Genomic DNA, 24,783 nt, shown 5'->3' with positions numbered 1-24,783 from the left:
ACCCGATCTGGATTATTTATTTATTTATTTTCCTCGGGATATCAATGTTCAAGTGACTTGAATTCGGTCCTCCGGCCCCCTCCGACACCAGGCACGATTCTTATTATTCATGGTTACCACACTACCCAGGAATTTGCGGGGTCGGTTCGCTTGTGCCTCGGAAGGCGATGGAAACCAATCAGGGGCGCCGGTTGAGCCCGAGCAGCAGCCACGGGACGGCCGGTTAAACTGGAATGGGCGGGGAGTTGCCGGTCTGGGAATTCCGATCTCTCGTCGGGTCGGGTTCTGTCTTCTAGCATAGCAACGAGGAGGTCAGGGTGGGAATCTGATTATTTGAGCTCGTTTCTTTGTTCTTTCTATCCTACGAATCATTTATAAGAGATGAATGGTATAAGGCAGGTGTTCTCCGTACTGCATACCATAGTTAGTACTCCATACTCCCTACCATACAAGAATCACTGTCCCGTGTCGATCGGGATTCACCCCTGCTGCCCGCAGCCAATCTCTGTTCTCCAACGGCTAACTGGACGAACAGAACCAGTCAGGCCAGGGCTGATCCAAGTTCTCTTGTTTCCCCGCGGGGAGGCCGGACGCAGGGAGGAAGGCGGCCAAAAAAAAAACACTAATAAAATAAAAAAGAAAGAGCGGTAAACCTAGGCTTATAATATCCATTGAACTGCACGCACCCGGTACGAAAATTGTCGTCTTTGGGGTAAACTTTACCCGAGGTTCGTCAGATATATTGTCCGGTGAATATTGTGATCGGTTCGAGGCTCCCTATTTTGATCATTGGTTTAGAGGCTCATGTTCATGTCTATTCGCTGTACTTGTACTCGGGATACCTATAGCAGTACGCTCGGTAGTTCCATAGCAGTTTTTATCTTGTATTTATGAAGAACGATAGATGAAGGATCCATGGATGAGGATTCATGGATCCGACGGAAGCGGTTAGGTAAGAGATTCTTTGCGGTCAAGTGACGTTCCACACGGCTGCTGGTATCCGGCATTCGCCCAGTCGGTCCACCGTCGGCAGCAATCTGGATCGCTGAACAGTACTCTGGAAGTTGAGGGGATGGGAAAAGAATCACGGGAGTTAATCTTTAGGCCTATATATACGAGCACCTAATTGATACTTAAAGCAATGTCCTTCTTGATGACCTCCTTAGAGGAAAAACCGTCGGGTCGGTTTACGACCGTATTACTACAGGTAGCCGCCTCTTCGGAGAACAGTACGGGGTGTAATTTACCCGACTCTGGAGTCAACCTGAACGCTTTGCAACGGGAGAACTATTTCCTACCTACCTACTCCCTAAGATAGGTAGGGATAGAACTGTAGACAGTACCTAGGTCTGGTCACGATCACATTCGTCGGCACTCGGAAAGGCTCCACCGCAGCTCCGGCTCGGTCGCGTCCTTGCATTTGCCAACTGTCTGGGGACTAACGCTGGGCCTCCGCAAAAAGCAAAAGAAAGAAATAAAAAAAATAATATTAGATAAAATGGATCGCTTAATAGTCTGGGAACGATTCTGCTTTTCAATCCTTTTTTCTCATTGGATTCTCCCCACCCGAAAGGCGTTTGACTCCCCCCATCCCATCCATTCCTTCTCGTCCTTCTCGTCCAGTCGCGTTGCCGGTCCGGCGCCCCGACTCTGGGCCTGATGGAATTTCGTCTCTCCCCCACACTCCGCTTATTCCCGCTTCTTCGCTCTTTTGCCTTCTCCACAGTCTCTCTCTCTCTCTCTCTCCCTTCGTGTCTCCGTTCCATACCATAGGAGTACCCACGCACTGTTCCGATCCCCGACATTAATACTCTGCTTCCTCTGTGTGTTATTATTACTCCATTACTATTCCTATTCCCCTCCTCTCCTCGTTGCCCTGTCTTGAGCCCTTGCCTTACTCCTTTTTCCGGCCCTTTTACTTCTCTTCATTTTTTTTTTTTTTTTCCGACTTTCTAATTAGCTACTCATTTTTATCCCTCCCTTGTACCCCGGGTTCTTTCTCTCTCGCCTCTCCTTGCTGCCCAGCTGCCGACTGGAGGAGACACAAGAAAAAAACGAGTCCTCGGACTCTGCGTGACCCCGTGCACCTTGTCGTACCGCACGCGAACCCTCCAAGCCGGGCAAGGTCGGTCTTTTACCACCTCACGTCGCCCCCTTTCTCTAAGCCCACTGCTGCAACAACGCTTGGCCGGAATCCCGGGGAAATATTACCGGAGAAAATACTGCGGGTGGAAAAGCAAACTGACGGCAGTCAGTCGGTCACTTGAGGCGGCTTCGTCCCTCCCCCTTCATTCTCCTCTCTCTCTCTCTCTCCCTCCTCCCCCCCCCCTTTCCCTCCCTCCCGTTCCGTCTATTCCTCTCTTCCTATCTCTCTTTCTTGCTTCCTTGCTCTCTCCTATCTTTCTCCTATCGTCTGAATAAACCGCTTCGTATTTTCGTTCAGATTGACTGGAGAGACGGGTCCCCCGTCTCTCGCACCCGTGTCATTCCGTCATCATGCGATCCAGTATCGCTTGCGCTCGCTGCCGTCGCAGCAAAATCAAATGTGTCAATGCCGGTATCGATACCACCTGCCGCGCCTGCGAGTCGTCCGGTCGAGATTGCGTTTATCCTACCCCGGCCATCGGCACCGGGGGTGGCGCCGCTAAACGGGACATCGCTGCGATGGGCGACGGGGAGGATCGCAATGGCGACTGGGACAGCCCGAAGAGACAGCGGTCCCGTAAGACAGTCGGAGTTTCTTCGTCCGCCAGCAAGGATGCAGCCAAGGCCTCCCTCGATGCGCTGGATTCCTCCGTCCTGACCCTCAAGGTCTGGGAAGCTGTCTTCGACCTGTTTCAGTCCAATTTTGCGACTCTCCTGCCTTTCCTGCATCCCGCCTCCTTCATGAGTCAGATTCGACAGCTCTCTCACAACTCCACCGTTCATCCTACCCCAACTCATACCGCCGCCCCTGCAGCCGCTTCCTCGACCAACCCCGAAAATGCGCGCGATCCGGCACAAAGTCCGCCGTTCCCGAAACCGGATCCGAATCCATTACTCCCCTTGGGTGTCCTGGCCCTCACCGCTCGTTTTCACCCCCAACTGGTCGCCTACCACTCCCCGGTCCCCCCAGGAAACCCGTCCAACCCTCTGGCTGCCTCCGAGTTCTATGCGACGGCGTTGCGTAGCCGGCTGGCCGGTGTTGACGGCGCCAGTCTGGCAGTCCCCGATCTGACCCGAGTGCAGGCGCTGTTGATCCTAGCCCTCCATGAATGGGGTATGTGTCGTGGGAAGAGTGCGTGGCTATATGTGGGCATGGCCATCCGTCTGTCCCAGGCAATGGGTCTTCCCTTTGAGCTGGAGAATGATGCCTTTGCCCGCGACGGTCCCCTAAAGGCTGAAGTTGAGCTCTTTGGGATCCCTCGTCGACCAACTGAACCCAAGGAACAGACGTCCGACGATATAATTGCACAGGAGACCAAGCGCCGCACCTTTTGGGCCTGCTTCCTTCTGGACCGCTGCCTCAGCAGCGGCAAGTATCGGCCCCGAATGATTCGGGTCAAGGAACTCGGTATTCAACTTCCCAGTGACAATGCCTTTGCTTTTGGAGAACGCGTGCGCACCTCGCGCCTCAGCGACCCGACTGTACGTCGTCCACAAAGTTTTGGTGCACAGGGCGTCCAAATTCCCAGCATTCGTCAGAGTCTGGGCGGCTTCAACGACGATAAACTGCCCAACAACGGACCCCAGGATGCGAAATCGTGGTCCCCAATTTCCCGACGGAAGGACTCAAGCGAGGATGAGATTGACCGGTGGGAGATCGGAGCTGAAGAAGCAGTGTTGAGCCGCGTTATCCGAATCATTCGCATTTGGGGAAGCATTGCGAAATGGTCCTGTGCTGGTGGGAGAAGGTGGGTTCTTCATATTTCGTCACTCTGTTGTGTGATGACAGAAAAACTAATGGCCTACAGAACTGAACAGTTTCCCCCCTGGCACCCCGACTCACGCTTTGCAAAGCTCCGCCTGATGCTAGGGGAATTCCAGGACAGTCTCTCGCGCAACCTGCAGTATTCACCGCGGAACACCGACACTCACATCATGTACAAGAACACTCTAGCTCCCTATACGATGATGCACGTGGTTTACTTCCTCTCGGTGATCGTTCTCCACCGCGCTTATATTCCATTCCTCCCAGTCCGCTGTTCAGAGCCCGTTGGCCCGCTGGACGAGCCGCTCTTCCCTACTGAGAGGTCTCCCGCGTCGGATGGATTTTGGCGTGAGAGCGCTCGAGAGCTGGTCCGGGCGGCTCGACAGATGATGGATCTCGTGGTGATCTGCCAGGACCGAGGCGTGCTGATTGAGAACCCTCTGGTGGGGTTTGCGGTTTATAATGCCGCCTTTGTAGGGGTCTACACGGCGCATTTCCCCCACATGGACACGGAGGGCATCCTGGCCCCAAAGCTGACCCCGACAGGCGACCGGAACCACCAAGGCCAGGCTCAAGCTCGCAAGGCCCTCGACATCCTGCGCGACATGCGGGCCCGTCTCCGGATGGCGCGGGGGTGGTTCCGTACGCTGAATCGACTACACAGTTATTTTACCAAAGTCAAGCGGGACTTCCGCCGTCACTCGCGCAAGTCGGATATGATGGCGGATGCGGCGGATGCTCATGCCAATGGCGTGCGACCGGTGCGGGAAGGGGGCGCTGGTGGCGGCCTAGAGGAGTTCAAGCTCATTGAGAAGCTGTTCCTTGATTTCGGTGCCATTGAAGATCAGTTGCCTGACGGAGCTGCGGATGAGGACGGCGCGGCAGTTGCCAGCGATCGGGCAACCAACCTCAGCGATGCGGGCAGCAACGCCGTCCGCAGTGAAACTGGCGACGCCGGAGAGCCGCCGATGGACGGGGCCGGTGGACGCCGTGAGTCGTGGGTTCCGATCAACAGTCCCGGCATGCAATTGCCGGGGCCAGATGGTGAACGACGACCCAGCCTGCCGCTACCTCCTGGTCGGACTTTGCAGTCCCAATCTCCCTTCTCGCTTCCATCGCTGCAGCACCATGCCGATGGTGGCATTTACAACAACTCCTCGCCCACGCTTCCGTCGATCGGGCAGACCGGATCGTATCCCCCGGCCACGACGGGCGGACCAGCCTCCTCGCAATACGTTCCACCGCCGCCGTCCAATCGACTTCAGCCCATCAACTCGTGGCTGACCTCTCGACCACAACCGCCGCCTGGGCCGTACTCCCAGTCTCTCCCGCCAATCAGTGCCACGGCTTCACATAATCTTCCCCTGTTGCCGCCTCCCGGAGCCGTCGGGCATCCCGGGGCCTCACCACCGGTGACGGTGGACGGCATGGAGAATGTGAGCACTAATGGGCTATGGTCGACCAGCCTTGGTGGTGACGACGTTCTGGCCTTCCTGGAGGGATGCGAGTACGAACAATGGGCAATGATGATGCCGTCGGAGGTGGGCATCCCGGCAGGATGGCTCAGCACTGTGTGGACCGAATTTTCTCGATGACCTTCTCTGTTTCATTGCTTTCTTCCTTACTTCTTTTTCTTTTCTTTATTTTCTTTTTCGGCTGATATGACATCTGCTGGCTCTGCAGCCTTTCATCTGTACCATTATTTTGCGTGATATGTATTGTATGAATATGTATGCCGCCACGGCGGATTCACGATGATCGTACGAGGATGGGCAAAAGGGATGTCGTTGTGCCGGCATCCGGAGGATGGTATGGGACTGGGACTGATTTTGGCTGGTTTTCTGGGCGCAAGCGACTGAGGCTGGACGGATTCTGTATGGTCTAATTGGATGAGCGCGGCGTTTGGTTTTGACTTGAAATATTTTATTTTATTTTTCTTTTTTTGTTTTATCGTGGGATGAAATTGTTACGAATTTGCATGTACACATTCTGATTTTACTTGTGACTTGACTTGGTTAAGTTGAGGATTGGAATATGATCTCGGTGATTGATTACTAAGTTCTTTGTATTCGTAGTTTTAACTTGATATTGGAATGAGATAGTCTTTAACAATATAAGACATATATATACTCCGTAGAATATGATAGAATCATAATTTGCATAATTAATTAATTAATATATTATACTCCGTGGAGCATGTGGATCTCTCGGCATCTCCACTTAGCCGATTCAATCTAGTTTTCTACCGTGGACTTTGACGAGATTTCGGCAGTCAGATCCTGCAGAATTCTATTCCTGCATGTCAGATTCTTTCACTATTGATGACTAGATGACCGGTGATAGTCTTTGTATGTTTTATTGTACTTTGTATGGGGGTAGTGGTTTGTGGGTGTACTCTGTATGGATGTACTGGGATATGACGAAAGCCTCGGTTATGATCAACTTGGTGCGGCAGTACTTCCCCTGGAGGATGGTTAGAGTTTGATTCGAGTGGATCCATGAAATTAATTTTACTGTGGAATGGATTCTACTAATAGTGATAGGACTGACATGGGCAAGGTGACAGGAATGTGACGATAACTTGCCGACAGTAATTAGGAAAATGAGGCTATACAATAATGAATAGGACACATGGTCATGATCACACACATCTGATTCAACAATACACAGTATAATAGTACAACAGAATAATAGTACAGACTATAATAATAGTACAGGACCTTATCAAACACGATCATCATCCACTAGACTCGCACGGCCGGAATCATCCACAATATGAGACGAAGGAGACGAATCAGGATGAAGTCGAGTTCCTGGCTCTCTGTCTTGGGATAGACCCTTATCACGTAGCTATTTTTCTATTCCTCTCTTCTCTTCTGGTTCGCCTTTCTTTCTTTCTTTTTTTCTTTCTCTCGCTCGCTCTCTCTCTCTTTTTTTTTTTTTTTTCCTCTGTATGTGTCATAGAGTATATCGCCATGCACTTTCAATATCTATTCTACATTTGCTGCTGCATTGCCGTCTGTTCGGCCGCTGATCCCGACCTCGATTCTTTCCCTGCATGCGCTGTATGTATTTAACCCTAGTTCTGTCTTAATACATCTGACGAATCTAGCTATCCTGCGGAGAGACAGTCAACTGTTCACCTTCGGATACAACCTGCGCCTGTTCAAACCGATTATTCGATGGGATCCTGGGAGATTGCATCGTCGCCAATTGCACCATCAAAGAGCAATTCGTCACCAAACGACTCCGCGCCGACGAATGTGGCTTTCCGGAACATCGAGGTCGTCCTGCGGTCGAGGCAGCTACTCTGGTTCCGCTGATTCTGGCCTCGTTGGTCTTCGTCTGTCGCGTGGTGTCGAAAATCATTCATCTCGGGGGCGGTTGGGGATGGGATGATTCGACTATTACCGTTGCGTATGGGATTGCTCTTGCTATCTTTATTATTAATGCGTCTATGATCAATTATGGGTTTGGGAAGGATATGTGGGATATTGTGCCGTTTGAGAATATTACTACTGTTTATAAGGTTTGTCATCTGTCATCCGATCTATATATCTATCTAATGTCTGCAGCTGTTCTACGCCTTCGTCCTCTGCTACAAAATCCAAATCTCCCTAGCCAAAATCTCCGTCTGTCTCTTCCTACTCCGAATCTTCTCCTCCCGTCTTTTCCGCTATGTCACCTACGTCGTCATCGCCCTGAACGTCGCCATCGCTGTAACATGGTTCACATGCGACTTGCTACGCTGCATACCCGTTTATATAGCCTGGGCCGGATGGACAGGCGAAGAGTCCGGCCAATGCATCGACTTCATCACCGTGACCCTGACAAATGCGCTGGTGAATATCTTTGTTGACGTAGCCATGGTGGCGGCCCCCGTTTACGAGATCACCAAATTGCAACTCTCGAAGCGGAAGAAAGTTGGCGTGGGATTGATGTTTGCTATGGGATTACTGTACGCTTCATCCTTCATGTTCCGAATGCTAATGCTAATTGATAGTATAGTCTCACCATCGTAGCCATCATCCGCGTCGTCGTCTTCTGGAATAATCGCTGGTCCAATAACCAAACCGGTAGGTCCTCCCTCCATTGTCATAAATCGATCCACTGATCTAAGGGACATAGCGCAACTCCAACCCATCGTACACTGGTCCGTCATTGAAGTCCAGATCGCAGTCCTCTGCGCTTGTCTCCCCGCCACCCGTGCTTTGATTAATCATTTCCTGCCTGATCTGGTCGGTTCGTCGGGTCGGAAGTCCTACGCTACGCGTAATGCGCCGAGTAATACTTACCCTGAGCCGAAACATGGGCATATCGCTAAGACTATGTCTTACTCGATTAAGTATAGCTCGCGTGCGCAGCGGGATGACTCGAGTTCGGTGGAGTTGGTGAGGATAGATCGATGATCTTATACGTACAATACAATGTACAATATATGATATACAAATGCAAATACAAAGACAAAGACAAACATATATATATGTGACTATACGGACTTGATTTTCTAGAGACACTGAGACTTTCCCCTTTCGGATACAGCTGCTTTAATGAAGGTACTCAGGGGCTTGCTCAGTGAGTACTTCACATAACAGATCACCGCTCAATGAGCGCTCAGGGCCTGCTGTTAAATAAGCTGGTGGAAATGGTGACGTAAACAATGTCATAAAAGAGGGGTAAAACAAGCTCCCCTACACCTAGCAGAAGAAGCAACCTAATTATCTATAATAATAATCACAGAATGATCATACGTTGATCATCAGTATACTCAAGAAACCATCTAAAATAATCATTTAAGCGCCTTTTTAAGGATAGTGTCAACTTTCCTATTCGGTACTAGCCGACTATCCGACAAAATTCGCTTGGCAGTCACCTGACCCACAACCCTTATTACACCTACCATACATCCCCTCCACCAACACAGTTATGAAGAATGGCCGCTTTGGCAAAGAATGTGAGCATAAACCAGCTAAAATCTGCTTATAATAATGCTATTAATCAATTAATCTAAGTAGCTAATTTAGAAATGGTACCAATGGTACTTGAAGAAAGAGGTATCCTCCGGTCGGCTTACCCTTCCCCCTACAAAGAGGGAAGTCTTCTTTTACCTTACCTTTTAACCCTCTAACGTAACTGGTAAGCGAGCCGGACATGTAAGTTAGCCAGACACCTCTGTATGCCATACTAAATCGTGTTTTTTTGGACCCTAATATCTCAGCCACTATTAGAAATATAGTACTGAAGCTAAGTTCTATATTGTATATATATAGTACATGGTTTCCTTTTTTTTTATTTAAATTTTATAAGTTATTCCTAGTCTATTATACAGAATTAGCTTCAATACAACTGTATTTAAAATCCTTACATTGTAATATACTGAAACATACACTATACAGTTCTTGGTTTACTATCTATGTATAGTCCATTATATCAGTTTATGTAAAAAATTCAAGCCATCTCGATACATTGTTGAGATATTATAATCCTTGAATGTGGCATATGGTATAACTTTATTCTTTGATTATTTCTCAGACCGTAATGGCAAGCAGCACTAAACTACTTTTGAAGGTTTTCCCACAACCATAGTGTCTTTTTTTTAAGTATTTTAATGTTACAGTACAAGGGACCGAAAAAATAGTCCATGCGTGGGTGCGTGGGTGTAACCGCCGAATTCAAGGTTTCGAAGGAACAAAGCTGGAAGCTTTGTACAGATGAGAGACTAGATACCAAATTGCAAGAGTTACTAGATCAGCTTGATGTCGAAGACAAGGCATGGATATGAGTGATAATTGGCCTTTTCACTCCTAGCGCAACTTTATGTTAACGTAATCTCAGGTTGCAGATAAATTGTCTTGTCGCTTCATAATTCGGATATCTGGTTCTATACCTGGTTACTTTGGTAGCTCTCAAGGACTCGCATATGTTTACCCACTTCGAATCCACCAGGACAAGAATCCGAGCATCTCTGGCACGTATCTCAAAGTTGGAACATTTATAAGAATCACAAGCGCAAGTGTTGTCATCAGTCATGGTGCATACTGTCTCATAATCTTGACTGTGAGACCAAGCTCGTCTCAGTTGCCGCCAGAAATGGGAGGAAGGTTGGGTTCTAAATGATTGGAGCTTGGAGTCGAAATCGTCTCGGCATGTATTCCAAAGTTGTACAAGTCGATTGGCTCCTCGCCTAGTGGATATAATTCGGTTGGCTCTCCTTCAAGAAGATATAGCTCTGTCGGTGCGTCCCCAAGGGGATAGAGCTCTGTCGGAATTCCTGTGTAGGTGTTTGTCACGAAAGTAGTGGCGGACAACAAAACAGACTCTGCAACAGACTCTGCAGCAGGACATGGCGGGTAATTTGCGATGGAACACAAGGATCGGATAGGGGTCGAGTTGCCGAAATTTATGGGCATATTCTCATCTGAGTGAAACGAAGGTCCTTTATCATGTGAAGCTCTGAGAATAGGTGTTTCTGTAGTTGGAAAATGGTATCTGGTGTTTGGTAAAAGACTTCTACCCAATTCTGCTCGGGCTTGTGTTTCTTCTGACTCGGTCGACTGATAATTGCCGCTGTCTATCGTATATGTTGCAGATGCAGTGAGGTCGCGGCTTACTTGTGATTGGCCTAAGTAGTGTAAATTCTCCTCGTCCATTGAAGTATTAGGTTGAAAAAGAAGCATAGGTGCTGCCTCATTCGCAATGTCTTCTAGGTGTGGCCCAGGTGCAGTCTGATTCTGCTGAATTGATATTTGGGAAGGCAACCATTCATCAAGGTAATGGGATGTAATGGAGTCCCAAGCCTGTCGAAGGTACTTGCGTATATGCAATTGGGACAGTGTTTCCAGGTAGGCATTAATCGCCTGAAATTCGATACGTGTCCAACCATGTCTCTCAAATCTGTCGAGTATCAGAATCATGCCATTCTGTCAATCCAAGAGGCCCACCTGGATGCGGCACAATGGGATAACGACAAAATAATTTTGGGGTATCTTAGCTACCTCCATTTCCAACCACGGAGTGAGTGATCAGAAAGAGGTTTTGCCTTCTTACGCCTTTCCTGTTCCTCGAGGTCTGGCCAGAGCTGCAGAGACAGAGTGCGTAACGAAGAAGTAAGGAAGATGAGATTGCGGATACATTCCTCGGTTCGTTCCAGGTGTTTTGCGCGACCTCCGTCATTTCAGTCCTATGACGCTGATACTTTTCTGCTCTTTTTCAACATTACGGGACAATGTCATAAGCAGCACCTTTCGTCTAGAGGGATCAACATCGTGGTCTCACGAACTCCTTGGCGACCAGCCGCCAGGTGCGGCCTTCCTCAGGAGTCAGCGCGACCCTGCATGGCGACAATCATATGTAAGCTAGGACAGGTCAAGAATACTACTACTACTACTACTACTACTACTACTACTACTACTACTACTACTACCACCGCCACCACCACCACCACCTAGCAGGCTTTATGGTCTGACTCATCCTATCGTACCTAGACTAGGGGGGATAGTTGGGGACACCCTTTGTCTTATAATTGAGCTTACAAAAACGAAGTTTTAGGGCCAGAAATATGCTTTTGCTGGTTTCGCGGGTCAGACTGGTATAGTTTAGGGAGTGCTACACAACAGATCTCTATAGAGAGAAGAGCGTGTGCATTCACTATGGAGTGGACCGGACCGGGGAGGGAAAGGAAGAGAGAGAAGCAAGAAGAGATCTAACTTGCTATGTAGTTCTAACTCCATAGGGGGTTACAAGAACTGCCTGGTCTCACAAACTCGGTTCGTTATCAACAAGCGGGAAGGCAGAACTTATCATTTCTCGCCTCAAAGTAGAAGTCGTAACAGCTGTTTACAAAATAAACTGATTCGCATCCACGTCCATGCCCCTCGGCCCAGGCATCTCAGGATATCCCCACGGTCCCAAACTTGTAGGCACCTGCCCGCCAGCGCCATACACCATGCCTGGCACATTGAAATCCATCTGCATAGGCATTGACAGGTTATCCACGTCGACGCCCGGGGAACCACCAGGCTGCACTGTGTCTGCATTCTGACCGAAATTTAACGTCATCTGCATTACTTTGTTCCGTATATCCGACACAATCCGTGGTGGCACCAGGGGCCTCTCCTGTTGTCTGGCTATCTGTTCACGCGCCTCCCAGGCCTGAGAGACAATCCGAGAGAAGACGATAAAAAAGGGGCGGTCGTCCTCCTTGGCATCCATAATGCGGACCTTATAGTTGTTGCTCATGGCCTCCCACGCCTGGTCTGCATGCTCCCCGACGGGCCTCTTCTTCAAATCCTGCAGAAGGTGAATATACGCGGGAAAGGGGAAGTGGAAGTGAACAAGCCACAGGTATCCTTTGGTGAGAGGCGACGTCATGAGGTTGGTGTCGCACTCCAGCATACGCAGCGCGTGGAAAATACCGACGTTGCGCCGCGTATCTGTCTGCTGCACGGAGGCCGTCAAGTATTGGGAGTAGTGTTGCAAGAGACGATTCTTGGCTAGGTAACCCCGCGTGGTCCAGATCGTCATGAAATGCAGTGGGTTCTCTGGATTGCATAATACCAAGTATTTCTCCTCTACCATCTTCTCCAACGCCAGAAGCTGCTCCGCCTCATCTATAGTGGTAGATCGAGGGGCGATCGTGTTCAAATAAGGATTGGTGAAATTGAGGTGGAAGGCGGTGCGACGGACAAAGTCGGCGAGCTCACTGCGGATAATAGCAAAGAGCATCTCTGTTGGTCTGTTGTTTGCTGCGGGTGGGGCTTTAATCTCCGGCTGAAGCTCGAAATCACTCACATTGAGCGGAACGCGGCAGTCCCAGGTCGGAGCCAGCGACGCGGTCTTATAATCGGACATTTCGCAGATGCGGTTATCAAAGATGATGAGCGACCACCACAGTCTTCGACGCATCTCCGCTTCCAGAGCAGAACATTTACCGTACATTGATTCATCATGAATACCTATCCGCTGTGCGATTCGTATAGCAACGCTGAGCATGGATGAGAGAGACGCAGGGTCCGTGTCAGGTCTGATCGACACCTGCAAAAATCAGTGAGTGCGGATAGATCGGTTGGACACACCTACTAGATACAGATACAATGCGGTCAAGCACTCCCGGTCACTAGAGCGTAAAATACAACAATTCCGTAACGCTTGCTGGCATGCAGACTGATAGGCCGTCAAGAGATCCTTTTTGGGAGATCCGAACAAGGCACTGCATTGATCTTCTGAGAGACTTAGAATGGAGACACAGTATATACTGAACATTAATGCTTCCATTGTAGGATTGATATTGGCGATATCACTAGCAGCATCGATGAGACGTGTTTGGAGAGTGGGTGTATGCGTGACTTTTAAAAGAGGATTGATGTTGTCCAAGTAGATTTGCCAGAGCCTGAAGATCTGTACATGGGTCGGATGCAAAGCAGAAAGGTCGTCAACGTTCCCTACCGGTGAACCGAATAAAAGGTGGTCGTTACTTTTGCCTTGAAACATATGGTTCCATGCGTTCTTGATCACGGCGTGGCGCACATCATCGTTCTCGTGCAGGAACCCGGTGTCGTTTTCATCGTCTTCGCCGTCATTTCCGTCATCGTCCTTGGGATCTACGGTCTTTCCCAATTGTCAGTGAGCCCCACGATCACTCGCAGAGTCGGTGGTACCTTTTGACTCATGGCATGCCAAAGATTCCTACTTGTGATTAGTCATCCCGAAGTATGCACGGGTTTCAAAAGAACAGGATAGAGTCTCGTACAATGATTTAGACTTGACTGTTTTCTTTTCTTTCAACAGACGAGAACCCGTATCAGGAATAGTACCTTCCAACTGAACAACCTCTGGAAGTTCATCTCGCTCATCCTTGCTAGGAGACCTACACCCTGTAGTAGGCGTGTGGAGAGGATCGAACTTGACGTTATGCTGGCGGAGCAGGCTCTCATAGTGTCGCAGGCGGGCCAGCAGCTCTCTCTCGGGAAACCTCCGGCGTCGCTGGCGGGTTGCTTGCTCGCACTGCTCGCCGGCACGTACACAGTTGGCGCAAGGGAATATACGATCACACTTGATCTTGCGTTGCTGACACAGCACGCAGGCCAGCACGCGCCGGCCCTTGACAGTAACTGACTGTTCAGATGGAGAGATCGGTGTCGCCATGGCATGAGACTATCGGTCCTGTTGCGGCAGAAACGTTGTTAATAGAGCCCGGACCCCGAAGCCCCAGGTTGGTTGGGGTAAGAAGGAAGGGGAACGGGAACATCGGGTTTTATGTATGGCAAGCCATTGGGACAAAACTAAAATAACTAATTTCTAAAGTCCCTATACCGCCTATAGCTCCGCCTGGGCCATGATCAGTAGTACAATAGCAGTGTAGATATAACTTCCTCTTTTTTTTTTATCTCAATCAGCATTTATCTTGAGTATACACATAAAAAAATCAAAAACTATGCCACGTCCTTCCATCAATCTTGAGCCTCAAAGGGCTGAGATCGTTGGATTATTTCGAAATAATTCGTTGGTAGCAACTCTCCAAGAATTTCTTTTAGATCGGTATGGTATTAAGGTTACCCAACGTACGATCAGATCAGCTCACGCCTACACACATAGGAATTTTAAAAGCAAATTGTACAGTACAGCAAGTTTAAGTACTGTTTTTTATACATGTATTAAAGTCTTTTTCTTCCAAGTTAGGCTTGAAGAAAGGATCTACTTTATGTTTTAAGTCAAGAAGGCTTTAATATCACAGCAAGGACTCTTAAATAGGTATCGCTCATCACACGGCCGGTTAGGTAGGGGAATGGGCGAGGTAGTATAACGCTATAAGCTGTAGGAACAGTCGAATATGGGAAGGAGGGCCCAGGGGCCGCCTTGATGGCGGGCCTGGGGAGGACTGAGGGAATTCTATTGAGTCTTGTGAAGGAATGTATTGCCTAGGCTATCCTTGACGAGTCCCCCTCTCTCTCTCCGGTCTGCTACCTTAAGTAGCAGACCACTATTTAACCTAGTGTCTACCAAGGTCTTCCAGTACACTGCCGTGGGATCGTATGATATGGGATCATGTTGTCTTCGGAGTGCCTACGTGTTGTAGCCATATTCGTCAGGCACTATACGTCTTAGTCATCCCCGGGATGACAAATAACTATATCCGTCATTAAGTCGTATGCTTAACCCTATTACTGCTTTAACAACAAGTGGATTCTGTGATTAAAGAGCTTTAAAAGGAGCTTGAAAAGGGTTAAATTAAGGATTATAGTAAAGAATTACTCCATTAACACTTCTAAAGTTAAGGATTTATAATTGCTAGGTAAGCTACATTGTATTAAAGTGTCTAGGGAAGGTACCTTGTGAGGTGTTAGGATAGCGGTGAGTAGATAGTATATTGGAACTATCGCGCGATCTAGTATCGCATGGTGAGTATATTAATCTATCCTCGAGAATGAGCGCAGACGAACGCTTCCTTATGTCTACGTATCCCTTAACCCCTGAGTGTGATATTATAATAGGCTGGCCGTTGGGAGGAGATTTTCCCTTGGGATTCCCCTCCCGAATGGGACCGCGTGGAGAGGAAATTGGATCCACGGCGGAGCCGTGGATTAACATCTGTGGGGGACGGCCGCGCCGAGGTCTAAGCATGCGCTAACTATAAATAGCGCGACCACGCACGTCGCTGCTGCGTACGAGCAGGAGTAGAGGATAACCCAGGTAAAAATAAATTAAAGCAGGCGCCTCCGGATGGTGCTAATCCCTCTAATAATTATACACTGCTAGCACCTGGTTCTTTTCCAGAGAATGCTATTGTGGTTGTTTAAGTATTTCTTTTTGGTGTTTGGCGTTTTTACCTGGCAATGGCTTGCACCTCTTCGTGTGCTCAGGACTAGTAACTTTATAAATAAAGCTAAGGAAGTCAGAATAAGAATATCCCCTAGTACGATGCTATAAATGATTTGATTGTGTCAAGATATTTACTATTCTGCCGGCAGAATGCCAAATGGGATTTTCAAAAATTAGTTATTTCCGTTCTGTCCCAATCAATGGCTTGCCGTATTATGATATCCGAAACCCACACCACTTGCTAACCCTCGCACATTCTAACCCCCGACCATTTTGTAGATCAACTTTCGCAAAACGCGAAATCACCGACCATGTTTTGCCCCTTAGGCCCCTTTAAATATGGACTGTTTCCTCATTATTCATTCTGCTCTGGAATATTATATCTCGTGCATTGATAACCGATCAATCACGTCTTGGTTAGTGGAGCCACGAATACTACAATCACCATGCCTCCACCACGCACTTCCACCTCTGACAGCACCAAATTGGCTACGATAGATGCTCCAGAGTTGACGAACGAACATAGCGAAATAACTACAGATACATCAGTCAAAGACGAAGGACCGGCCAAGTCTGGAGGCCCTCCAGGTCCGCCGGGCCCGCCCGAGAACCAGTCTACGCTTAGGGTTGTCTGTCTGATCGTCTCAGCTTTCGTTGCTATGTTCCTGGTCGCGCTGGACAGAACGATCATCTCGACGGTATGATCATCCTACATTAAAGTCAATCCAATTCTAGCGCTAATTTATACGCGATTGATAGGCCATACCCAAAATCACCGATGAATTCAATTCCTTCGACGACGTTGGCTGGTACGGAAGCGCCTACTTGTTGACATGCTGCGCATTCCAACTCTTGTTTGGCAAGTTGTACAAGCTCTTTTCCGTCAGAATCGTCTTCCTTGCCAGTATTCTAGTCTTTGAGGTTGCCTCTGCTATCTGTGGAGCTGCGCCGAATTCAGTCGCCTTTATAGTCGGAAGAGCGATCTGTGGAGTCGGCGCTGCTGGTATCCTCGCTGGAACTGTACGTTCAGTACATCCCCCTGCCCGTATACGAATTACTGACAAATGCGTCTCAGATAATGTGCATCATCCATTCCGTGCCTCTCCAGAAGCGTCCACAAATTCAGGGACTGTTCGGCGCCCTTTTTGGCGTTGCCTCTGTCGTGGGCCCATTGATTGGCGGCGCCTTTGCATCCAACGTGACATGGAGATGGTGCTTTTATGTCAATCTGCCAATTGGTGGCGCCGCCATGGTCTTCATTGCCTTCTGTCTCAAGGTCCCCAAGCAAGATACAGCAAAGGTCTCCTGGGCCGAGAAGCTGCTACAACTGGATTTATTTGGTACTACACCTCTGGTGTCTGGCGTGGTCTGTCTTATATTGGCACTTCAGTGGGGCGCCCAGACGTATCCTGTAAGTCATGTGCACTATTATTTTCAACCATAGCTGATAGTTTGCAGTGGGGCAGTGGCCGCGTCGTGGCTTGCTTGGTTCTCATGGGCGTCTTACTTCTTTCATTTGTCGCCGTCCAGGTCTTCCTTCCAAAGACGGCGACACTTCCAGTGCGCATCTTTTCGCAGCGCAGCATCATTTCAGGCTTCTGGCAGACACTCTGCGTCGGCTCCGGAAACTATATATTTGGTAATAAGGCCACACTATCCAGCATTGTCCCCTGTTACTGACTTCAATCACAGTGTACTTCCTCCCAATCTGGTTCCAATCCATCAAGGGCAGTTCCGCCGTGGAATCCGGCATCCACCTGCTACCTATGATGATATCCATGGTCGTGGGCTCAATCGGTGGTGGAATCATAAACTCCAAGGTCGGATACTACACCCCACTAGCGATCATCGGGTCCTGCATCATGTCCGCCGGAGCCGGTCTCCTCACCACTTTCCAGGTAGACACCGGCGAGGGAAAGTGGATCGGCTATCAGATTGTCTACGGACTTGGTCTGGGCTTGTGTTTCCAAGTCCCCAATCTCGCAGCGCAGACCGTCCTTCCGAAGCCCGACGTGTCATCTGGACTAGCACTGATGCTGTTCGGTCAGCTGATCGGGGCAGCCGTCTTTGTCTCCGTTGGGGAGAATATCCTGGCTAATCAACTTGTGAAGAGACTTTCCGGGCTGCCGGGGTTCAACCCCCGTCTTGTCACTTCGGGGGGTGTCACCAAGCTGCTGAATACAATGCCTACGGATCAGCACAACACGGTCCTTCGCTCTTACAATGAAGCGCTACAGAAGGTGTTTCAGGCCGGTTTGATTATCTCATGTCTGACACTACTGGGTGCGGCTACTCTGGAGTGGAAGAGTATCAAGAAGGGACAGCCAAAGCCCGATGCCGAGAATAATGGGCCGGCTGGAGAGGAGAAGACCGCAGAAGCAGTGGGTGGTAAATAGCGTGAACCAGGGGATTTTGTTTTCCTTGACTGCTTAAAATTGAGAGTTAGTTTGGAGATACATATATATGTGCACCAATTCATATGGCTAATTTGATACGATTGTAGGTAGATCTATTCCAACAAATTACTCTTTGTATGACTGGTATCCCGGTGGTGAGCGATACAAATTTGTTAGGACAACTTAGATTGTTCGCATAAATTCCGCTCCTAGACTATCTTCTCTTCACTACTGACTGTAAAGAGGGCCGACGACAAGAACAACGCTAGACCCAATATACACTTGTGAGAGCTCGCTCGGCGTTGACGACCACCTTTGGGGATCAAATTCATCTTTATCCCCGTGCGAAAGATACTTATTTGACACCATTCTGTACACCTGATTTGATTATGATTTCCAATTACAGGATGAGGCCGTCAGTGAGGAACACTACAAACCATATATGTGTATGGCCTTCCTTACGGGCGCAAATGGGCTGTCCGGGAGCCCAGGAAATCATGGGAAATCATGGGAAATCCCATTTTCGGGACTCATCCATATCAGACCAGCTTGTCTTAATTCCTGGTACGAGATTCTTTTAGCACTAGTCGGGCTCTCGGAGGTCTTTGTGGCTGCACCCCGGGACATTTATTTCTACTTCGGGAAATCTCAACATCCCGGCTTCGTAGCACTTTTGTAGGTGATTTATATCCCGAAAGCTCGTAAAAGGAAGACTATTAGGTTCATAATACTAAAGGAATATCATTAATAGCTATCACTGATGAATCCTGGTTCATTTCGTTTGAGAATATACATACTCTCTAAAGATACATATTTATCAGCTTACCCCTAGCGAACTGCCTGAGGTTGGCGAGCTTATAGATCTACGTGTAGCATTTGCAGGTGGTAGTGAACACAGTCCTTTTTTTTGATGAATCTCCCTGGAATACCACCTTATTCCTCTATATAAATACTCAAGGATAACGATCAAGATAGCCCCGGTAAACTGTAGAACATTTGACCAAATAATTAAAGCACGCCGTGCCCTTATTTCCCTTGCACTTTTCCTTTCAGGACTAGGCAATGCGTAGATTTCCCATCTTCTTTTATTCTGATGGTGAGCTTCTAGCATACATACATACATTGATTGTCTTTCAGCGATTCTGCTTTATTAGCAGTGCTCCCCGGAGACCTTAACCATCGCGGAACTGAAAAGAGCATGTCGAACTTAACATAACTAGACCTGTTTCCTCAATCCGAACCTGGCATGATCACAATAAAGCAGACTTGATCTCCCCGTGTACCCAAACAGTGAGTATTTTGCGGTAATAGAACCCTATGGACCGGAGTCTCTCAGTAGCTAGCAGTTTACAATAAACGCGAGAACCTTTTGTTGAAACAGTATGTCTCCTTGGGCGAGAGACCGACTGATCCTGTGCTGATGACTCCGTCACAGCCATTGTTTATTCCCAAAGTGACTGACAAAAGTTCCACCAGAGGTTTCCACGGTCGCTTTGTCAATGACCTCTAGCTGCATCCTCACACTCTCCTCCATGATAATCGGACCTGTGAAGTGTGGCGCGTACGCTTTCAATTTGCCGACCATTTTCTGCCTTCCCTCTGCCTATTCTACCGTAGGTGTCGTGTCTGGTTTCGACACGACGCCAGGACTAATCGCCAGGAAAAGGATCCCTTCCGTAGCCCAAGCGCTGCGTGGTACTTGGCCATGAGAAGTTCGGCCGCAGCCTTGGAAATTGAATATGGGGTCTGCCTCCCCTTTCGAATCAGTGGCAGGAGGGCATTGATTGTGTGTGCCACCCCTACGACATTTGTTCTGCATGAATCTAAGATGTTCTCCTCGGGAGACAGATCGACAAGGGAGTTGAAAGCACTGCTTAGGGTTAGGATCGCGGTATTTTCAGGATGTCTAAACTTCCGCCAGTGATGTTGCCGACTTGCTCGCAACGGTCCGAAGGGTTTTGGCGTCGGTGATGTCAGCACAGACAAGGTGTATATTGGTGAAGTTATCGGTGACCAGACGTTTTTGGGTATCGGATTTATTGCGTACCAGGCCAATCACAATATTTTCTGGATTCGAGGAGAGGTGCTTGAGCTAGGTGTAGCCCAGCCCTCGACTTGCGCCGGTGATGAGATAGGAGGGCATAGTGCTGGTCTGGATGAACATTGAATGACAAGCGCCAGAGATACGTATTTATATTATTCTCGACCTTCTCATGTATGATTCCTGCATTAATTCCCATTTTGGTTTATCTCATTGGTGGTCGGGCAATTGTGATCGGGGATTCGAAGCATACCGGAGCCCGGTCTTACTCCCAAGAGATTGGATGAAGCCAATATTGGGCATATAAGTAAACACCCCGATCCCCCGGCCATTGGATGAGACTCAATTTATACCTGGCAAGCCTCGGCCCACTATTTCGATTATGTACGAGGTTAGATGCAGCTGAAGGGTATATAAGCCGCTCGAACTAACCCACCACATCTTGCCTTCAAACCCTTGAAAATGGATCTATTTTACACAGATGATAATTTCCGATCGCCAGTGAAGACCGTGCTCACGGGTCTTGTTGCGACCGTGGTAGCCTTCTTGGCTTATATTATTTTCCTATCATATACCCCAAGCGTCGACAAGAAGTCGCCTGAATTCACACCCAATACTGTCCCCCTCGTCGGCTCCTGGGGTTTCTTCACCCCAAAGTGGTAAGAATTCATCCTCGCCTCGCTTGTGAGAAGTGAGGGCGCTAATTGCAACATGTAGGGCCTTCTGGAAAGACTGTGTGGCCAAGAGGGAAGTACCACGTCGTGGGGGTATCTGGTGCAGCAGCCCGCAAGATCTTTCTCGATAATCGTGACTTCGATTTCGTGCGCGGAGCTGCTCTCGTTGGCCATGGACCGGACTTTGTCCCTCCTCTTCACGAGATCTTCCACAACAACTATCAAAACGGCAGAAGCTACTTCCAGCGCCGTTTGGTTGACCTGCAAAAGTCGGAGCAGCTAGCCAAGCGTCTGCCCGGCGTGACGAGAGATGCTCGAATGGCTTTTGAGGCCCTTGGCAAGAACCCCTCTGGCGTCATGAACCCGACCGATGCGTGCTATCGGCTGGTGGTGCAGCAGGCTTGTCGCGTCGTGTGCAGCGGAGATCTCCAACAGTCCAAAGCTTCTCGAAAAGTGCCAGAACGTCCTGTCACTGCTGATGCATACCAGCAGTATACACACAGTTGCGCTTCCGTATCTGCCCTCAATTGCCAAGATGAAGCGCCGGTGGGGAAGATACGGGCTGAGTAGCATTGTACTGTAACCCCGATCGTAAAGCGACGGTTGCAGAAAGGCGCTCCCCGCAGGGACGATGTTGTTCAGCATATGGTTGATAGTGGTGATTCGCAAGAGTGGATGATCAACTTCTTTATTAGCATTCTGTTCATTGCCTCCGCCAATGCGGGTTCTCTGTGCGGCGCTATGCTGAACATTGTCGCCCACCACCCAGAATGGCAAGTCAAGATATACAGCGAGATCAGAGCCGTCGCCGAGACGCATTCCAAGAATCCCAACGCGCCATTAGTGGTCCAACTCGACTGGATCCCACTGGAGGCGTGGGAGACCTTCTTCCCTTCGATCGACCTCTGTTTCAAAGAGGCCATTCGATGTGGGTGGCGTTCCCAATGATCCGTCTCAACATGGCTCCGCACTCGGTCCCGATCCCCGACACTGATGAGGTTATTCCCGCCGGCACATTCGCCGCATACAACACCACCGAAGTCCACTTCAATCCAGAGTTGTACCCAGATCCATACAAGTATGACCCCGATCGGTTCCGCGAAGGTCGTGAGGAAGTCAAGAAAGAGGCTTATAGCTGTAAGTTGTGGCTTAAACTTTCCAATTTGTAATCATACATACTGAGATTAACGGGATGTAGTTGTCGGTTGGGGTCAGGGTCGGCATCCCTGCATGGGCATGCGCTGGGCCAAGATACAGCTAAACATCATTCTCGCGTACGCTCTTGCCATGTACGAGTTGAGCGGATGTGATGAAAATGGACAGCCTAGTCTGCGGCCCCGAGTTTACCTGTTGGGCTATTTTGCAAGTATGTTCCTAGGAACAAGGCTTGAGGGTTGGGTGGGTGCAGACTACGCTAGGAAGAAGTTTTATATATATCAACAACATATGTACTTTTCAGAATAAATGGTAGATAGATATATCGAATTAAACAATCTTCTTGCAAACACGCAAACACACAAATATACAGACGTGGTATGAGCAAAGTGCAGTGTCATTAAGCAAGCCTACACCACCAACCCAATCGTCAAGACACTGCGATCCTCAGCCAACCTCTCCAACATCATCAACTAATCCACATCCCAATTTGCCCAGACGTACCTCCCATTCAAAAAACCACTCTCTGGGCCCGCTAACCACACCGCAAAGTGTGCGGAGAGATTGATATCCTCCGACACACGCGCATCCGTTAGTACATGCAGTCCACTATATTGTCAAGTCACTCTGATTTGCTCAATGGGATAATTGGGGCTGATTCTGGTTCACTGCCTGGTTCTCCTATCCTAGACAATGCGGGTCAAAGCAAATTCGTAGGAATTAATATAGCTAATACTTGGTGGTTCAAGCAGGGGCACGACCGTTAGGAAGAGATGAAACCGTAAAGGGCAGTGAAATATTTTCTCCGGAAAGCTGCATAGATTAATCAAGTTATCCTTGCCAATAGAGGAGATCAACTTATCATACTCTATTTAAACATTGTTAAAACCTTGACGCGGTCCACGGTGCACAGGGGAAATGGGGAATAGGGCAGAGAAGCTATACCAGCTACACGCATGTAGCCTACTAAGGAGCGTATATATTCAACTAGATATATATTCACCGTCTCATCTAGATGCCACACTCTGTTATTCAACTTGGACAGAGGATTCAGGTGGTTGGCAACGTTGTACGTAGCCAAGGCGCTAGGAAGGAATCTGTCCCAATACCATTTCTTCAGCAAACATTTAATATCATAGCTTAATGGGTTTCACCAGATGCTCATTGTCCCACAAATCTGCAATGATGAGCATAGGTACTAGAGGGAAAAAATTAGTCGGATTACTCCCCACTTGAAGTTTTGCCTCGCAGTTGGAGCAAAAGGAATGATGACCACAATTGCCCGTTCTATTGATAATGCCATCGTTTTGTTTGAGTGGATAAAGAGGAATGGTGAAAAATATGGTCACTAGTGAAACTAGCGTGGTGCGTTTTATTGAGGCTACCTACTCAGGCTACTCACCCCTTTGCTCAGATCTGCTCAGTGAGCAAAAAGCGGCGAGAGGTGAGCCCTAAAACGGAAAGGGAAAGACATGAAGCTGTCTAGAAAATCAAGTACGTATGTAGATATATAGTATCTGTCGAGATATCATAATTCTATCAGACTTCTGTATATCCAAGATACACGAGCAGAATTACTCCCTCGCCTTGATGAACGTATAAACAAATCGGGCCATTTCGACTTTATCTCCCTTAGCCACGACTACTCGACGGGTATAGTACCGCTGTCCATTGACCGTCTCAAAGCCCCAAATCTGCATCCATCAGCATACTCCCCTCAGACAAGGAGATAGAGATAGAATAACATACCTGCTCAGCAGTCCAGCCGCTCTCCTCATTCCTTACAAAATTCTGCAACCACAGACCCTGTCCCTCACCGTACTCCTCGCCCTGCTCTTCGACAAGGAATCCCTCCGTCTCACTCCCATCGACGAGGATCTCTCCCCGCAGGAACTTCTTCACCTTCTCATCGGTAGTCTCAGTCTGGAAATCCACATTGGGCCGAACTTTGCCATCGGCCCCTGCGATTCCGCGCAGGAATCGTGATTGACCCACTACCTTACCGAAGATGTGGTCCTCGTGCTCCCGCTTGGTCCAGTCCGTGATACGCCTCTCACTGGTGCCCTTGATGCCACCGGTGACGATCTGGTCAATGTCGAGGTGCCGGACCTTGGAGTCCTCGGCGTCGGGGTATTGATGCACATGCAATGTGATCGTGGCGAGGTTGAGTGCTTTGCGGGTCAAAAAGCCCATTCCTTGCTACATACATATATCACATGAGTTGGATTACTCCTCTTGGGTTCCTGGTAGAATGGAAGGTAACATACCAGGGCCAGAATTGGTTCCGTGGGATTGGAGATGGTTTTATCCTAATCACTGTCAACAATATGGAATACATACTGGGAATGTATGCTTACCATCGTCCATTCTCCACTGAGGTTCTTGATGGTGATATCAGCGGGGGCAGCCATGATGAGATGAGGTGAGAGCAAATACGACAGAGATCAAGTTAAAGAGAGAGATAGAGAGAGACGTGGAAGAAAAAGAAAGAAGAGAAATTAATCTGGAGGAAAAAGGGTTAAATAGATGTACGTCGTGCACGTCTCATTCATGTGCTTTCTCCTTTCCCCACCCCCCACAATTGCCTAATCGGGCTCTGGTGGTGTCTACCACACCGAGGCTTTCACATGCATGTGCATCGCCACATTAGTCCTAGCAGATATTCCATGCAGCACTCCATGCTTCTCCCTGTTCCTTCTTGGCTTGACAAGTATTTTCTTGGTCTGCCGTAATTGTATTCTTGGCATTTCTCTGGTGATACGTAGTGTCCGTGTTCTGTAGATGGCTGGT

At 48.7% G+C, this 24,783-nt stretch overlaps 7 protein-coding genes across 7 annotated transcripts; 5 read left to right on the top strand and 2 right to left on the bottom strand.

Moving 5' to 3' along the window:
• Window positions 1–2,496: 2,496 nt before the first annotated feature.
• Window positions 2,497–5,505, top strand: ATNIH1004_002583 (putative C6 transcription factor; the record flags this gene model as incomplete). Its single annotated transcript, XM_033567270.1, has 2 exons — window positions 2,497–3,893; window positions 3,954–5,505. The coding sequence occupies 2 exons, from the start codon at window positions 2,497–2,499 to the stop codon at window positions 5,503–5,505; spliced, it is 2,949 nt and encodes a 982-aa protein (XP_033429265.1).
• Window positions 5,506–6,885: 1,380 nt separating this feature from the next.
• Window positions 6,886–8,319, top strand: ATNIH1004_002582 (CFEM domain-containing protein; the record flags this gene model as incomplete). Its single annotated transcript, XM_033567269.1, has 5 exons — window positions 6,886–6,975; window positions 7,023–7,439; window positions 7,486–7,868; window positions 7,919–7,986; window positions 8,039–8,319. The coding sequence occupies 5 exons, from the start codon at window positions 6,886–6,888 to the stop codon at window positions 8,317–8,319; spliced, it is 1,239 nt and encodes a 412-aa protein (XP_033429264.1).
• A 3,427-nt stretch (window positions 8,320–11,746) lies between these two features.
• ATNIH1004_002581 (Zn(II)2Cys6 transcription factor) lies at window positions 11,747–14,053 on the bottom strand (the record flags this gene model as incomplete). The annotated part of the gene is made up of 4 exons (XM_033567268.1): window positions 11,747–12,943; window positions 12,989–13,516; window positions 13,567–13,594; window positions 13,659–14,053. The coding sequence occupies 4 exons, from the start codon at window positions 14,051–14,053 to the stop codon at window positions 11,747–11,749; spliced, it is 2,148 nt and encodes a 715-aa protein (XP_033429263.1).
• A 2,120-nt stretch (window positions 14,054–16,173) lies between these two features.
• On the top strand, window positions 16,174–18,123 carry ATNIH1004_002580 (MDR family MFS transporter; the record flags this gene model as incomplete). Its single annotated transcript, XM_033567267.1, has 5 exons — window positions 16,174–16,425; window positions 16,487–16,747; window positions 16,803–17,138; window positions 17,186–17,366; window positions 17,420–18,123. The coding sequence occupies 5 exons, from the start codon at window positions 16,174–16,176 to the stop codon at window positions 18,121–18,123; spliced, it is 1,734 nt and encodes a 577-aa protein (XP_033429262.1).
• A 2,376-nt stretch (window positions 18,124–20,499) lies between these two features.
• Window positions 20,500–21,408, top strand: ATNIH1004_002579 (uncharacterized protein; the record flags this gene model as incomplete). The annotated part of the gene is made up of 2 exons (XM_033567266.1): window positions 20,500–20,548; window positions 20,882–21,408. The coding sequence occupies 2 exons, from the start codon at window positions 20,500–20,502 to the stop codon at window positions 21,406–21,408; spliced, it is 576 nt and encodes a 191-aa protein (XP_033429261.1).
• A 200-nt stretch (window positions 21,409–21,608) lies between these two features.
• ATNIH1004_002578 (cytochrome P450) lies at window positions 21,609–22,302 on the top strand (the record flags this gene model as incomplete). Its single annotated transcript, XM_033567265.1, has 2 exons — window positions 21,609–21,975; window positions 22,037–22,302. The coding sequence occupies 2 exons, from the start codon at window positions 21,609–21,611 to the stop codon at window positions 22,300–22,302; spliced, it is 633 nt and encodes a 210-aa protein (XP_033429260.1).
• A 1,265-nt stretch (window positions 22,303–23,567) lies between these two features.
• On the bottom strand, window positions 23,568–24,404 carry ATNIH1004_002577 (uncharacterized protein; the record flags this gene model as incomplete). Its single annotated transcript, XM_033567264.1, has 4 exons — window positions 23,568–23,687; window positions 23,743–24,192; window positions 24,261–24,302; window positions 24,351–24,404. The coding sequence occupies 4 exons, from the start codon at window positions 24,402–24,404 to the stop codon at window positions 23,568–23,570; spliced, it is 666 nt and encodes a 221-aa protein (XP_033429259.1).
• Between the last annotated feature and the right edge of the window lie 379 nt (window positions 24,405–24,783).

Source organism: Aspergillus tanneri, assembly GCF_003426965.1.
Source record: "Aspergillus tanneri strain NIH1004 chromosome Unknown AapTan_1_pilon_pilon_pilon, whole genome shotgun sequence".
Taxonomy (NCBI): domain Eukaryota; kingdom Fungi; phylum Ascomycota; class Eurotiomycetes; order Eurotiales; family Aspergillaceae; genus Aspergillus; species Aspergillus tanneri.
The sequence above is the reverse complement of the archived record's forward strand: the minus strand, read 5'-3'. Positions and strand labels throughout refer to the sequence as shown.